This window comes from Notechis scutatus, chromosome 4 (assembly GCF_049901735.1).
Source record: "Notechis scutatus isolate UNSWTSFEM ecotype Mainland chromosome 4, rNotScu1.2, whole genome shotgun sequence".
Lineage (NCBI taxonomy): Eukaryota > Metazoa > Chordata > Lepidosauria > Squamata > Elapidae > Notechis > Notechis scutatus.
Window position 1 is genome coordinate 110,799,142 of NC_142012.1, and position 16,967 is coordinate 110,816,108.

Sequence of the window (16,967 nt, forward strand, 5' to 3'; positions counted from 1 at the left end):
CATTTTCTGCTTACTATCATCCCTGAGTGGCCTCCTTTCTTAAACTGACACTGAGCAGTTGTTTCTTGGTACTTAACATCAATTTTCCCCTCAGTTAGCAGATCTTGCCTGCAAAACTGCAGATGATCATTAGAGGGCAGCAAAGTTCAGGATAACATTTTGCTGCAATCTTGAGGTCTGGATTGTTGCAGCCCAGATCTGGTAGGCCTATACTTGTGAGGTACTTCCATCTTGACTTCCACATAATCTGACCTCTTCATATTTGCTGTATGTCCAACTGTTTTATGAGTGCCGATGTATTTCAGTAGCTGGGAATGCAAACTTTGTACTACCGTAGCACTTCCACTAGAAAAATGGAGAATACTGTATTCTGTCCCGATAACAATTAAGTTCAGATTCAAGAAAGTTACAAGACATGAGATTAAATAGAGATTACCAGCACTGTAATATAACTCACTAGGAATTTAGTAAAGTTTCTCTTTTTATTGCCTTCCTAGACTTCAAAAATAGACAAAGTCTTCAAGTAGAGTGGTGGCCACAGTACTTGGCTGGGAATATTCCACTCAATTTAGTAGATTTAAAACTTACGGATCTGATCAATGATTTTCTATAAATCAAAACAACTCTATATTTAGTACCTAGTGTGTAATTATAGTGTACAATACACCTCAGAACTTCATGCGTTGGGTAAAACCCTCAGAGCCACTGCAAAAATTACCACTAAGTTATAATTATTAATACAAACAAGGGAGAAATAATTTAATTAACCTGAAATAGTATTTTTTTATTTTAAAAATATTTACAGTATTAATGAAATTTTAATTTAGCTTCTTTCTGGTAAGATCCATTTCCTTGTTCTGGTTCCACCTAGTTTTTGCAATGTGACTCATGACACATCATTGAAAGTCAACAGGAGTGTCCTTTCCAAACTCCAAATGAATCCTGAGTCACATGCTGAGACAGGACATTGCTATAATTGGCTATTTAATATGCTGGTGCTACTGCCTTTGATTTCGGTTTACTCTCAAATATTCTTATGCAAACAGGAATCAGTTTTAATATCATTTCAAAAAACGCCCTTGCTGTTTTTATTTGAAATATATGCTACTGTCAGCCAGGCATTTCGTTATGTGTACTTTTTACCAATTTTAGATGATTAGAGAGTATGTTTAAATACATTGAGGTGCCTCATGAGAACAAACACAAAACAAATTATGCTGCACATAAAGTTTGATTTGCCATGCAAACATGCATTTCCTTTCAAATATAGCACATACCATTATGCCATTGGACCTAATATCATAGCTGGAGTGATGAAAAGAAATTTAGAAATACTTTCAGAATTCCGTAAGACTATTAGCTTACTGCAACACTGATAAGGTAAAATATTCATAAGACCTCCAGCAATTGGTTTGCATTGTTCAAATGAATTGAGTACCATTTTTCATACTCAAACTTAAGAAACAATATAGTACTAAGAAGCATCTGAAGAAATAGAAATGTCCACACGATCGGACTTCCAGAGAAGCATTGTAGAACTGAAGATTGCCCTATAGAAAGCAGTTACAAGGGCCAAGAAGAAAAGAGCTCCCCAAACTCGTCTCAGATGAGGGAGAGGACCAGGTATCCTCCCCAAGGCACCAAGGCATCTCACAGAGGCTTCCTGCTAAATGACTGTTGAAACTGTCTGGCAGATTTTATAGTGTCTCATATAGTGCAGTTTTAAATGGACACTGGGTTTGCTTAATCACTTCTGGAAATGGTTTATTAACTGCTTTAGGGATATTAAGAACCTTCAGAAGGGCAGATGTCTATGGTGATTCTCAGTCATCCAGGCAATGTTTGTCCCAAAGGTGCTTTTTAAAGAAGCAACTGGACTTTCTGATTTTTCTTTGAAGACGTTTTGCTTCTCATCTGAAGAAGCTTCTTGAATGAGAAGCGAAATGTCTTCAAAGAAAATCCAGAAAGTCCAGTTGCCTCTTGAAAAAGCACCTTTGCTTTAGAAGGGCAAGTTTCATTACGCCATGATCAGTGGTGGTATACTACTGGTTCAGCCTGGTTCTGGCGTACTGGTAGCGCCAAAGATTGGTGGAGACCGAACTGCTTCTCTCTGAGGAGCTGCTGGAACAGCTGTTGGGCCCACCCGCCCATCCTGCCTCCTATACTGACCTTCATTCCCTGCTTTTGAAGTGCAGCTGTTTTGCGCAGCACAGCAGATTGCTGCGTGTCAGTTGCTGAAGTGACAGGGAGAGTGCAGGATTGCAGGAGGTGAGTTGGAAAGCCTCTGCACTTGTGCAAAGTGTGTACGCGCACTCAAAGCACACCCACCAAGCCACGCTCACCGAACCGGTGGTAAACTATTTTGAAATGCACCACTGGCCATGATGTAATTTTCCTTCAAACCTCAGCAAAAGTTTTATGTGAGGTTAAAAAGTTAAAGATTTTTTAAGCTGAAATAAAAGTTACAAATGGACTAAGGGGCCAGATTGACTGGAAATAAAACTTTGAAGTAATTTTAAGAATACTTCCTACAGGCTGTTTAAAATTCTATTAAGAATACATAAAATTTTAAATGTAAGGAAACTTTCTGTAGGAAAGTGTTGTGGATTAGAAAAATATATGATTAGAGGAGACCGTGAAGCAGAGGTGGCATTCAGCAGGATCTGACCGGTTCTGGAGAACCGGTAGCATAAATTTTGAGTAGTTCAGAGAACCGGCAAGTACCACCTCTGACTGGAGATTTTACAGTATCCTTTTCCTGCCATGCCACGCCCACAGGACCAGTAGTAAAAAAAAATTGAAACCCACCACTGCCCTGAAGGCTGGTAACAGGAACAGAGAAAAACTAAAGATTATAAGTGGCAGAGAGATGCAGTAATATAAAATAAAGGAAAGTATTTTAATTTTGGAGGAATTCAAGGGAATTTGGCAACAATATATAACTTTCTCCTAAAATTACATGTACTATAAAATGGGTTTAAAAGACGAAATAGAAGATGATATGGCAAAGATGTTACATGGAACTTATAAATAATGAATGTGTGGAAGAGTGATTTGAACATCATGTTAAAAAGAAAAAAAATATTGGCAAGTAACCTAGTAAATTTGAAGAATATAACAGTGTGATGTTATATTCTTCAGAATAAATATACAGTATGTATGTGTGTGCATATGTGTGTGTATGTGTGTGTGTATTTGTGTATACACATATATACATTTACAGCTGTTGAAAAGCACAGTAACAAGAAGAATATTAGTATGTAGAATATAGTAATTTATTCTAAGGATTTGTTTGTTAACTTTAAAAGATTCTCCTCAGTGTCCTTTCCAAATAAAATACAAGTTGTAATAGTGTCAGATGTTAATAAATAGAAAAAGATGATTACAACAAAATCCCAAGTCCATACTGATGTTGTTAATAGCACTTAGACTTATATAGACTTATACACCTCTATGTGGTTTACAGATTCAACATATTGCCACCAATAATCTGGCTCCTCATTTTACTGACCATGGAAGGATGGAAAGCTGAGTCAACCTTGAACTGGTGAGGATCGAACTCTTGGCAGTCAGCAGAATTACTGCACTCTAACCACTGCACCAACTGTATACTTTTGTAAGTCTCTGATTATAATCAGTGAAGCACACTGCCAAATAAACCCTGTCCAAGCTGAAATTTAAGGTTTCAAAAGAGGATATGCCAGAATAGACCTGCTCATAATTATTTATATTTTATTAGCACAATAAATACTCCTAAATACTTTAGGAGTAACAAATATAATTTGATTTTAAAAATTTATGACCCATCTGGTCTTCCACACTGACTGCTGTTTGATAAAGATTAGGAGACTTACTGATAAAATCAGATTTTGGTGTGAGGAGAGAATTCAACATGCTAAATTGCATCAATCACAACATACTTAATATCAAGAGTCCTTTTATATTATATTTCAATCCAGTTCCTCATGTTTATTCAAAGTATGAACATTAAACTAACAAAATTTAGCCAGCTGTAAACATTTCACATTTTGTTAGGTGATGTCATAATATTGGAATATCAATGTATCTCCTTGTAGATAATGTGGAAAATTTTACATCATCATTTTGGGATAATTTCTCTAACTGTTATATGAATACCTAGATTAACATGCAGAAAATTTTATCTAGAGGCCCAAAAATATTGGCAAATATTACACAACTGGATAGAAGAAATGTGTGGAATGAAAATAGAACATAGACCAGAGTTCTTTCTGTTGGGGATCAATATGAGGAAATATGGTAAAGAAAATATATATCTAATAATCCATGTGATAACTGTAGAGAGGTGTATGCACAGAATTGGAAAAGTAAAGATATCCCAAATGAATTTGAAATATTGATGAGATGCACAGAAATGGATAAACTAACAAAGGATAAACTAATAAGGAGGATTCGGATTATTATAAAACATTGGACAAATTTTATGGTTGGCTAGAGATGAGGAAGATTCATGCAAATAAGGAATGATTATATGTATATTTAATGTATATGGAATGAAATTATGTAATATTATTATTGGATTTAGCAAAGTAATGACAAAGATTGATATTAGGAAGACTGTACCAGGTTCAAGATTTTTATTGTAATTTCTGTTTGTGTTTGTTTGTTTGTTTAATAAAGGAAAATTTTATTTAAATTTTTTTTTTATCTAGGGAGGGGTTGGAAACTAGTGATTTTCAGAAGATACTAAATTTACTTCATAGTAGATTTCAGTATTACCTATGCCAATGTGGCATTATATTGAAAGTCACAGCTTCACTACATACTGTATGTGAAGAATATGCATTATGTATTTTGAAATATGAAAGAGAATGAACATGAATTAACAATTTTGGTTTCCTAAGGTTTTTTTTTTTAGTGTTTAAGAGATGTTGGTAGTAACTCCAAAATACAAGTAACATAAAACTCAGCCATTGTTATGTATGTTATGAAGTTTTACAATCGCTACCCAGCATGAATTTAGACCAAAATGGAAAACCTACAAGGAATCGTAATCTCAACAACAAATACACCAACATTTCTCTTTCTAAACATTTGTGCTCAAACTAGTTATAAGAAGGTGAGGGGGAGATAAGCTCTTCAAATGAAGGGAGAATGTCTTCTTTACATATATTATCTCTACTTCATGCACTTAACATATGGAGGGGAGTTATTGTGTCTTTAAAAAACTTGGGTTCTTGAAACTCAGGTCATTAGAAGTGGTTTGTAACTTGCTTGTAAAGGAAAATTTTATCATTGTGCACTTTTTATTTATCATTTTACATGAGCAATGTGTCTCAGGAAACATACACATTTATAAAATAAGTGAGTTTTTAAGAACAAGAAATCTTTCACAATGGAAAACTAGCAGGTGTAACAAAAATAATTCTGTTCCAATTGCAGTGTTTCCACACTTTGCTTTATGTGGTTTAAAATCATGAGAGTGTGAAAATTCAGGTTTCAGTAAGCTAACGGACTTGTACTGCATTTCCTCATTAATGCATTTTACTTTTTGAACAAACAAAACAATTAAAAACAAAAAGGTAAGAAAACCAAGACTGAGGCTTCAGAAACATGCAGAAGTCAGGCAGCACTCTGTCATTTAGAAAGCCCAAATCTAATAAACAGTCAAAAACAATGTAAAGAAGGCTTAAAAGGCCAGAATGTTTGGGTTTTTTTAAAATCCATAAACAAGATGCAAATCCAAATTCATAATTACACAAAAAACAAGGATATTTTCTTAAATTAGCTATACCTGCTCAGGAGAGGATTCTGGGTCCTTAAATCTTCATTTATATCAATTCCAGCAAATAGAGTATTTGGGATTAGGGATTGATGGGACTCCCTTTCCTCCAGGTTAGACACTAGAGGCCAATTTCCACTGCCAGAAAAAGAAAAGGGGTTGTAGAGAAAGGAACACATTCACAATTCTTAACACCAAATTTAAAATGGAAAAATCAATTTGGCACGCAATATTATCACGGTATTCAGACATTTGTGATTTAAATCAATGAACTTTTATATCTCCCCATCCTTTTTTAAAAAAAATTATGCCTTTGGTCTCTTCCCACAGTGATGAAGATATGGAATGGGAAATCAATCTGTCCAGCTTCTCAGACTGGACTTGGGATCTTATGGCACTTTGTAGTTTAGTTGTAGTACCACATAAAGCGGTCATTATTTGATTCTTTCTTCATTCAAAATAATGTGTCCTGTTCCTTAATTCCAAAGTGCTACATTGGATAACATAGCTTCGGTCATCATATGCATGTACTGAAATGATATTAATAGGATTCTATTACGTTCTTGTATTGCCCATGGATATATAAAAGGAGTTAATTGAGTAATAAGTGACGTTTAATTTGTAATGTTAGTTGAGTTACTGGAGTAGATTCCCCAGGCAACAACTTCCTGGCAACTTTAAATGTGTTATGCCTTCCAATTACTTACTTCACTAACAAAGAAAAAACATATTCTGCCTACCTTGTATCTTCTGCAGTTAATGAGAAACTATCATCTGGCAGTGGTAATGAAACTGCAGAATCTGATGGTAACGTGTCCAAGTCATCTTGATTGAGTGATTTATCTCTGCTCTTTTTCCTTGACTTTTTAGTTTTTGTTTCTCTCTCAGTATTAAGTGGCTCTGTTGATTTTGGAACTGAAGGGCTCTCCTGGGAAAAGAAAACAAAACATGAGTTTTAGTTAAAAAGCAAACAACCAATACTTCTTTTTTAAATAGCAAAATAAAAATTGTATCCTGTATAAATGTCTTATTTTAATGTTGTTCAAAGACAAATAATGAATAAGCAAATAATCATAAAATAAAGGTCTGGAATTATGGTGTTGTGTGAGGAGAAGAAATATATGACACTCTTAGCTGGCCCTTAGAGATATATCCTTATCTCTTTTTCCAGCCTATTGACCATTTCCTTTTGACCAGGAAATCTATTAGTACAGCAGAGAGGAGAAAAAGCTGTGCTTTTTTAAAAATATACTTCAGAATGAGGGTAACTTGTCAGTAGTACTTACATAACAAGAAATTTATACCATTGTAAAGATTACTTCATATAATACTTCTATTGTCTTTATTGTAATAGATTTGTGATTTTTGTATTTTATTTCAAACTTTCAGGTACATTTTAAAAAACATGAAACTATGATCTGTCGGTGTCAAAGAAAGCCTTCAGCTTCAGTAGGAATTTGTTAGGCCATTGTAATAGTAAACTGAAATATTAAGAATAATATGCATACAAAATATAATGCTTAAACAATATAGTAAGTACAGATACTAATCATATTGAACACAGTGCTTCAACATCTTATTTTGAATTGTGATTCCCATTGGATTATCATTTTCATTTAGACTACCATAGGTTTATGATGTTTCTTCCTAACCATGGACAGTTGAATTAATATACATTCTTGACAGGAGGATATCTGAGGAGCATTTGGTTGGAATTTTCCCCTTTCAATATGGCTTAATATTTTCTAAGGCATAATACACAACAATAAGTCTGACTTCATGCAATCCAATTGTGAATGGCAGGTGACAACCCCTAGCCTACCTTCTCTGTGCTTCAAAGCTAAATAAGTTGAGTTTAGTTAGAGATGAAAGACTATTTCAAAGCTGTAAGTCAGAGTAGAAAAGTAAAAGCCTTTGTGGAAAAATACAATAGCAATAACCTCTTCTGAATGGTCAAGATAATTACATGGATATTATCATTTAGAGATAAAGACACCCAACTAGAGGATGTGTTTAATCTCCTATATTGTACCTACTCATTATATGGTTTTCTTTTCTTTCCTTTAGTATCATATTGTCTATGAATAAAACATTATTGTTTGAGAACCATGGACTATAGGAGGCTTCTAAGTTTATGGCAGACTCAGTAATCTGTGGGAATTTTTTCCTTTTCTCTTATATAACTCTTAAGTATGGAAAACATCCCAACACCTTCCCTGAAAACAGAAGGTTTAACTCACATTTAAGGTTTCAAGGGTAAGATGAATAGGAAGTTTGCTAGTTCATCACTCTTATTCCAACTTTTAAAATCCCAAGGAACCCCAAAATTAGACTGAAAATTAGCAATCATCCTCTCCCATTGCAGAGCCAACAACACAATACTGGACAGTTTCCTTTGCCCCCTGAAAGGATGATAGATTGCCTGCAGCTCCCAAACCCTAAAATGTTGCCCATCTATAACAAACTATTGTGTTCTGTACTTGTATTTTGATTAGACTGAAATAGTTGATATCATTTTAAAAATCAAAAAGACAGATATGAAATTGCACTAACACATTTTAATTATAAACCCATTTAGACTTTGGAGTATGAGTGTTTTAAGTTGCAAGAAATCATTCAAGAATGAAAATGCAAGCACAGATGATCTGAAGCTAATATTACATTACTGTCTTAAATGAAGTTTTAGAGAGTGATCTGAAAGAATAGTTTCTTTCATTTATTCTGTATTCTTCAATGATTGTATATGTGATTACATTATACACAGTTCCCTTATGTAACTGGTACCTCTAGTAATGATAACTTATGAAAATTCCCATTAGATCATATGATATGTAAAACTGACTTATAGGTTAATTCTCTGTCCCTCTAATAATATGTGTATAAAAGTTGGTTTGTTAAATTTATGAGCAAGAATATTTCCCCTTTCCTTGAAATGAAATAGCAAGGAACAAATTTGTTGGGAATTTGGGTTCTTTTGAATTTCTCTTGAAAAAGCATATTGCTGAAGAAAAGAGAGAACTTTCAAAGTATTGTGCATATGTAGATATATACTTATACACACACACACAAATATACATATATACATATGCATATACATATGCATACATACACACATACATACACATATCCATATATAAACACACTTATGTACACACACATTATATATACAGGTGAAACTTGAAAAATTAGAATATTGTGCAAAAGTTCATTTATTTCAGTAATGCAATTTAAAAGGTAAAACTAATATATGAGATAGACTCATTACATGCAAAGCAAGATAGTTCAAGCTGTGATTTGTCATAATTGTGATGATTATGGCTTACAGCTCATGAAAACCCCAAATCCACAATCTCAGAAAATTAGAATATTACATGCAATCAATAAAACAAGGATTGTACATAGAACAATATCGGACCTCTGAAAAGTATAAGTATGCATATGTACTCAGTACTTGGTTTGGGCCCCTTTTGCAGCAATGATTGCCTCAATGTGGCATGGCATGGAAGCTATCAGCCTGTGGCACTGCTGAGGTGTTATGGAAGACCAGGATGCTTCAATAGCGGCCTTCAGCTCTTCTGCATTGTTCGGTCTAATGTCTCTCATCTTTCTCTTGGCAATGCCCCATAGATTCTCTATGGGGTTCAGGTCAGGCGAGTTTGCTGGCCAATCAAGTACAGTAATCCCACGGTCATGGAACCAGGTTTTGGTGCTTTTGGCAGTGTGGGCAGGTGCCAAGTCCTGCTGGAAAATGAAGTCAGCATCCCCATAAAGCTCGTCTGTAGAAGGAAGCATCTCCTGGTAGACGGCTGCATTTACCCTGGACTTAACGAAGCACAGTGAACATGGCTCCCCAAATCAACACAGACTGTGGAAATTTCACACTGGACTTCAAGCATCTTGCAGTGTGTGCCTTTCCATTCTTCCTCCAGACTCTGGGTCCTTGGTTTCCAAATGAGATGCAAAAGTTTCTATCATCAGAAAAGAGGACTTTGGATCACTGAGCAACAGACCAGTTCTGTTTTTCTTTAGCCCAGGTAAGACACTTCTGACATTTGTTCTTTAGGAGTGGCTTGACAAGAGGAATACGACATTTGAAGCCCATGTCCAGGATCCGTCTGTGTGTGGTGGCTCTTGATGCACTGACTCCAGCCTCAGTCCACTCCTTGTGAAAGTCCCCAACACTTTTGAATGGCCTTTTCCTGACACTCCTCTCTAGGCTGCGGTCATCCCTGCTGCTTGTGCACCTTCTTCTTCCACACTTTTCCCTTCCACATAACTTTCTATCAATGTGCTTTGATACAGCACTTTGGGAACATCCAACTTCTTTTGCAATTATCTTTTGAGGCTTTCCCTCCTTATGGAGGGTGTCAATGATGGTTTTCTGCACAACTGTCAGGTCAGCAGTCTTTCCCATGATTGTAATTCCTACTGAACCAGACTGAGAGACCATTTACAGGCTCAGGAACCCTTTGCAGGTGTTATGGCTGAATTAGCTGATTAGAGTGGGACACTCTGAGCCTAGAATATTGAACCTTTTCATAATATTCTAATTTTAGAATATTATGAGATTGTGGATTTGGGGTTTTCATGAGCTGTAAACCATAATCATCTCACATGACAAATCACGGCTTGAACTATCTTGCTTTGCATGTAATGAATCTATCTCATATACTAGGTTCACCTTTTAAGTTGCATTACTGAAATAAATGAACTTTTGCACTATATTCTAATTTTTTGAGTTTCACCTGTATACTAATTAAGAATTCTGCTACTAAAGCAATGTAATGAAATCTTTTGCGATGCAAGAAATTTAACTCACATACATTTTTTAGAAGGGATTAGTAACCAGATAGAGTAGCATTAAATCTGATTTTATTTTCTGCTCAAAGGAAATGCTCTGTTTTTTTCAAAGATAAGTTTGTTTAAGCTGGCATCACATCTTAGATGGATCTACCTGTGTTTCCCTTTCTAAATATCTCTGAAGCTTAAGCCTTTAAGACTAACACCGATTCCTTGTTTTTCATTGCTATTTTGTGTTCTTAATAAAATTAATATTTTAAGCAAATGTTATGGGGGTAGCCAAATTATACTTTGTAGGTATGATTGTAATCTCATAATATACCTTAGAATATAATATGCTTGGCCTCTCTAGAGTCTAGATTCTACCAGATACTGGGTTAAAAGATAGTAAAATGTTCTTCAGATTACAGAAAGGGGAAGTCATATTTTTTTTTTTGGACTTACTATTATGACCCTGGTTGACCCTGATTAAGGAGACTTATGAAGATTGTCGTTTGGGGCAGGCCCAGTGGGGTAGGCAAATAGAACTTTTCCATTCAGTACCCAATTTTCATAAATTTATATGAGACACAGAAACAATGCACGTATATACACACAGTATGTATGTATGTATGTATGTATGTATGTATGGTATTCAGCTTTGTTCGGGTATTTTCCCACATCGTCATAGTTGTGCTTTTAAAGTTGTAGCAACGTTTCGGCAGAATCTCATCTGCCATCATCAGGCTTCTGTATTGAAAACATATACATATACATATACATATACATATACATATACATATACATATACATATATATGAATAAATGGTAGCACTCAAAATTTAGGTATTTTAGTCTAATATGCTGTGAATGTAGCTACTATTATTATTCACTCTAATATATGAACTTAGAAAACTGGGTTGCTTAAGAAAACATGATTATAAAAGAACAGCCATAATCTCAAGAGCACGCATAAAAACATTACTTTAATCAAAGAGTATATAATGATTCCCAGAATTGATATTTATACTACCGTTGTTTTATACCTGCAGTGCAGTAATATTAAATGTATTCTTGTTTTATAATGAAATAAATACATTGCTGTAATGTGTGTACTATCCTTTTGAGAGCAAGAATAAAATAAGCCTGAACAATCAAACAATTGGAAAGAGTGCAGAGAAGAGCAACGAAGACGATTAGGGGACTGGAGGCTAAAATACATGGAGAACAATTGCAGGAACTGGGTACGTCTAGTTCAATGAAAAGAAGCACTAGGGAGACACGATAGCAGTGTTCCAATAACTCAGGGGCTGACACAAAGGAGAGGGAGTCAAGTTATTCTCCAAAGCACCTGAGGGCAGGACAAGAAGCAATGGGTGAAACTAATCAAGGAGGGAACCACCCAGTGGTGGTATTCTACCAGTTTGGCAGAGCCGGTAGCAGCGATGAGCAGCGGAGATCGAACCGGTTCTCTCTGCCGCTCTGCTGTTGGGCCCGCCCGCCCGCCTGGGCTCCCATACTCACCTTTATCTGCTGAATTTGAAGTGCAGCTGCTTTGCGTGGCACAGAAGAGTGCCGCGCGGCAGCTGCTGAAGTGACCGGGATCGTGCAGGCTTGCAGGAGGAGAGTTAGAAGAAATGCCTCTGTGCCTGTGCAAATTCACATTTGGCACGTGCGTGCATGCAAAGTGTGCATGTGCATAAAGTGCACCCACCAAGCCACGCCTACCAAACCGGTTGGTAAAAATATTTGAATCCCACCACTGGAAGCAACTTAGAACTAAGGAGAAATTTCCTGACAGATAGAGCAATTAATCAGTGGGACAACTTGCCTCCAGAAGTTGTGAATGCTCCAACACTGGAAGTTTTTAAGAAGAGATTGGACAACCATTTGTCTGAAGTGGTGTCGGGTTTTCTGCCTAGGCAGGGGGTTGGACTAGAAGACCTCTAAGGTCCCTTCCAACTCTGTTATTCTCTTCTATTCTAATCCAAAAACTCAAAACAAATTTTCCTCAAACAAGTTTTTTTTTTAAATTAAATAGAAATAACCTCATAGACAAAGAGAACAGGAATCTTACTGATAAAGTCTATTAGTGAATTGGAACAAATTCTGTTAAATAGTATTCAACAGCATAAGCTTTTATCCATCAAATTTCTGCAAAAGTTATGTTTGTAATTCTTATCATGTCATTGTTAAGATGATATCAGTGTATAGGATGACAAACCTTCCCTATTAATCACCAAGGATTTAATTGTCATTTAGAAAAGGGGGAGGGCGGAAGAAAAGGTTTTGAACTTAAGTTTTGCCTTTGGAAAGCCTGAAGGATGCGGGGGAGTTTTAGCAATTTTTAATTGGTTCAAGTTAACAGAGGTCCTTTCTCTCTATTCTTTCTCTCACCCATCCCCCAGCAGTCTTCTTCCTGCAGTACTTTCCTCATTATAAACACAGAGCCTTTTAAGGCAGTTGTTGCAACATGATATAGTTCTGTGTCTTGGCTGGAAGTCAGTTTGGATGAATTACACCAAGTTTCCATTCCTAATAACACTGCTAACAGGCAGATGAAGACCTGCAAAAAAAATATTGTAGTAAAACTTTTTTTATTTTGTGCATCTCCCATTGTACTTTTGTGCTATGCCGGTAGAGCATAATCTATCTGGCACAGACGTAAACCTTCATCTGTTAAATACATCAGTGTCCTCATTCTAAAGGACTCACTTCCTCCATAAGTGGTTGAAAGTGAACACTGGGAAGTTGACCAAAGGACCATCCCTTGGTGTCAGGAGTCTGATTTCAGAAACAATTGCTAAAGTAGCCAGATACGAAAAACAAGACAGTTGCTAAAATGCTGCTCTGAATAGACCATAATTGCTTTGTAGTCAAATAGTCTGTACCTCTATAGATAAATAGCAATCTAAGTAATAGTCTGGAAACAAAGAGTTATGTGATTGTTATTTGCAGCAGTATATTTGTAGTTAGAGTAATTCTGAAATTGTTTTAGTCAAGAGTTTCAGTTTCACTAATATTGATTGATTTAAGCTAATGAGGCTTTTTTTTTTGGCAAGTAAATTTATATAGAGCTTCACTATTAATCTTCCTGTATGAACACAATTTTGGCGTCTGAAACAGTGTATGTTGGAAGCCAGTTTGGTGTAGTGGTTAAGGCATCTACTGTGGGCACAAAGCCAACTGGGTCATTTTGAGCCAGTCATACTCTCTCAACTCTAGGAAAGAAGCAATGGCAAACAATTTCTCAAATTCATGCCAGGAAAAGTCAAAGTCTTGTCCTGGCAATTGCCAAGAGTCAACACTAATTTGAAGACACTAAAGAAAAACAACAAAAAACCCACAGAATACATGGGCTCTGTTTGATAATTGTATTTATGGATTATTTGTTTTTATTGTATCTTTATCAATATTATTTTTTACTGTAAGACCCCAAGAATTCTATTCTTTGGATAGAATAGAGTTCAAAGATAGAACTCATAGATAGAATTCAAAGAGTCAGTCAGTCAGTCAGTCAGTCAGTCAGTCAATCAATGTCTGTCTGTTTGTCTCTGCCTTTATCATCTGTCTATCTATCCTTACATAATGATTATGAAATATATTAGCACATTATAATTTAACAGAATGTTCTTTATGTAGAAACTCTCAGGGGAATGACAGGGGAGAAATCATGTGGCAGAAGGAATCCAAATGACCAATCTATTGTCATGAAAGGAACTAAGTCCCACTTTTAGAAAATTCAGAACCGTAACTTAATTTTCTACAATATACTACAGTTTTCAATAATATTAAATATTAATATAAAGTTGTGTCGCAGAGATTAGAGGTTTTCATTGTGCTTTGTGTTCCTTACCTTGTACCTATGGCAAACCTATGGCATTGCAATATTTTCTAAACACACCATTATTTTTTCCAGCCTTTATGTATGTAGGTATGCATGTATGTACAGGATTTAATTATTTATTTGATGTCTATACCTGTCCATATCAACTTGAAGCTGCAGAGTCTATGAAGCAACTTACTAAGCTTCTCACTAAGCTTTATAACAGAACCAGTCCTGCTCAATAATGCATAACCAATGCTTTGGTGCAATTTGCAGTGTTGATAATAATTTAAGTTCATATTAACCCTGCCATGCTTTGTATTCTTGAAACAATTAACTATATTTTGTGTTCTCCTTCCTCTGAAAGGTTCAGGTCCAATATTTTCACTCTCAACATTACAGAATATAGGAAGCACACATTTTGCTCCTAAGAGAATCCCCAAGTATTACTAATACCTAAAAAGAGTGAAAACATATCAAATCTTTACAGATGACAAAGACTTGGGCAATTCTCAGAAATTTTCAGATTCTATATAAAAAGTTTTGCAGCATTTTGTGTGGTTATATGTGGGTGGGAAAGAAAGATCAGTAAAACTGCACAGTTTTCTTTAATTTCTCCTACATAGTTGACATAGAAAATCCAGCTACAGAATCTGATGGGTGGGGAAAATATACAAAGTTTGGAATGTAGGAGTATGCAAGCTGCAAAGTGAAATGAGTAGGTCAGAAAAACAATGTGAAGAGTTGATGGGACAGAGCAAGAATTCTACAACTCTATTTTTCTAAAGATCTGGTTCCCTATTACCAGATCCAAGTTGACTAATATAGGTAAACTTACAACAGTTCATATAGTGACCGTTCAAAGTTACAATAGCACTAAAAAAATGACATGATGCTTTTCACACTGAACAACCATTGCAACATCCCCATGGTCACGTGATCAAAATTCAGATGCTTGACAACTGATTCATATTTATGACAGTCATGTGGGGTCATGTGATCAACTTTTGTAACCTTCTGACAAGCAAATCCAAGCCATATGCACTTAACAACCAGGTTACTAACTTAATAACTGAAGTTATTCAACTCAACAGTTGTAAAGCAAGAAAGGTTGCAAAATGGGATAAAACTGCCTTAACAAATGTCTCACTTTGCAACAGAAATTTTGGGCTCAACTGTAATCATAAATTGAGGATTACCTGTATCTTGCTGGCTATATATTATTTAGAATCTTGAAGAGGATTCAAAAATATTTCCAAACCAGTAATCCTTCTCCCCCATCTGTTCAATATTACTCTACCCTAAACTGCCCAAATCATAACATGGGACATTTCTAGCATTTTCTGAATTATTTTTCTTTTTAGAGTTCAAAAATTACTGGCGCACATAGTTTGGTGCCATAGATCTCTGCCTTCTACATTAGGAACTTTTGCACAAACAGAAAAACAATTTGATCTCTCTTTTTTCACTCAACTCACACCAATGGCATTTGTTTATCCATTGTGAATCTTGTCCTTTAACTTATAACATTTAGTAATTTTAAGAAAATGTTTTCTTCACTCACCTGACTTTCTTGGCTGCTGTTTTCATTACCCATTTCAACAGGAAAATATCGGAGTCAACCTTTGCATTAAGAATATCAGCTGAAAGAAACAAACAGTCATCAGGGATTTTCCAATAGTGAGGAAAAATAGCAACCCAAGAAGAAAATAATCTGCTTTGTGCCTCCCTGACCTCCCCCTCCATAGAAATTTTCCCCAAGCCTAGCAGGTATGTGCTTGAAAAGATAGCTTTACATTACAGATCTAACTTCTGCCAATCATCGTTTTGAAGTTCTTCTTTGCTCAGTCCCATATGGCAGATGGGAGCAATCATAGACACTTGTACGCTCATGACTATCCTCAGGATGACAAGTCAAAGCAAAAAAGAAGAAAAATGGGCCCACATCATTTCAAAACAATGAAATGTTTCCTCTTTATTGCAAAAGCAATATAAGACCCGCCTCCTACACACAACAAAGACTATCAACATGTTCGTACAACTCTACTCCATCAGTTCTTTTGGGGAGTAGAGTGAAGTGACATACTTTTGAGAACACCACAAAGGGGAAATAGATAAATGTTGGACTCTTAAATGAATAGTTTGGCAAGATTTTTTGGGCTTGACCCCTTGCAAGTACGGACTCTAGGCAATGCAATATCTTAACCCACCTCTGTTATTACTTAACTTATTTGCTACATCTGTCACTGCCTATATTCAAAGGCTAGATTGGACAAGGGTAGAAGCTAAGACCAAACTACTCCATCACAATAACAATACACACCAGTTAATTGCTCCTTCGATCCCAAAGTGAGATGTGCTTCTTTCTCCTATTTATGCAATGTAAGATTTTAATTTGATTTTTGTTTATGTATAGGTCAAGGACCTTACATTCTGTCATACTTTTTCATAACAGTTATTTTAGTTCTTGTTTTTGCAAAAAAAAAAAAAAATCTAGCTTATCAAAACCCGAACTCTTGAAATACAGTCTGCAATTTTTCTTGTTCAGTATCAGTTGAAACAGCCAGACACAATAGCTGGAAATTGCTTCCGATAACAAGT

At 35.6% G+C, this 16,967-nt stretch overlaps 1 protein-coding gene across 8 annotated transcripts in view; it reads right to left on the bottom strand.

Moving 5' to 3' along the window:
• Nucleotides 1–16,967, bottom strand: part of TACC2 (transforming acidic coiled-coil containing protein 2) — a 161,059-nt gene that overhangs the window by 126,599 nt on the left and 17,493 nt on the right. For all 8 annotated transcript variants that reach the window (XM_087964386.1, XM_087964385.1, XM_087964384.1 and 5 more), the window contains exons 2-4: nt 15,931–16,009; nt 6,502–6,689; nt 5,774–5,899 (exon numbers count right to left, since the gene is read on the bottom strand). In XM_087964386.1, coding sequence (XP_087820512.1) covers nt 5,774–5,899; nt 6,502–6,689; nt 15,931–15,963 — 347 coding nt within the window. In that variant the 5' untranslated portion in view covers nt 15,964–16,009. The remainder of the gene's footprint in view (nt 1–5,773; nt 5,900–6,501; nt 6,690–15,930; nt 16,010–16,967) is intronic.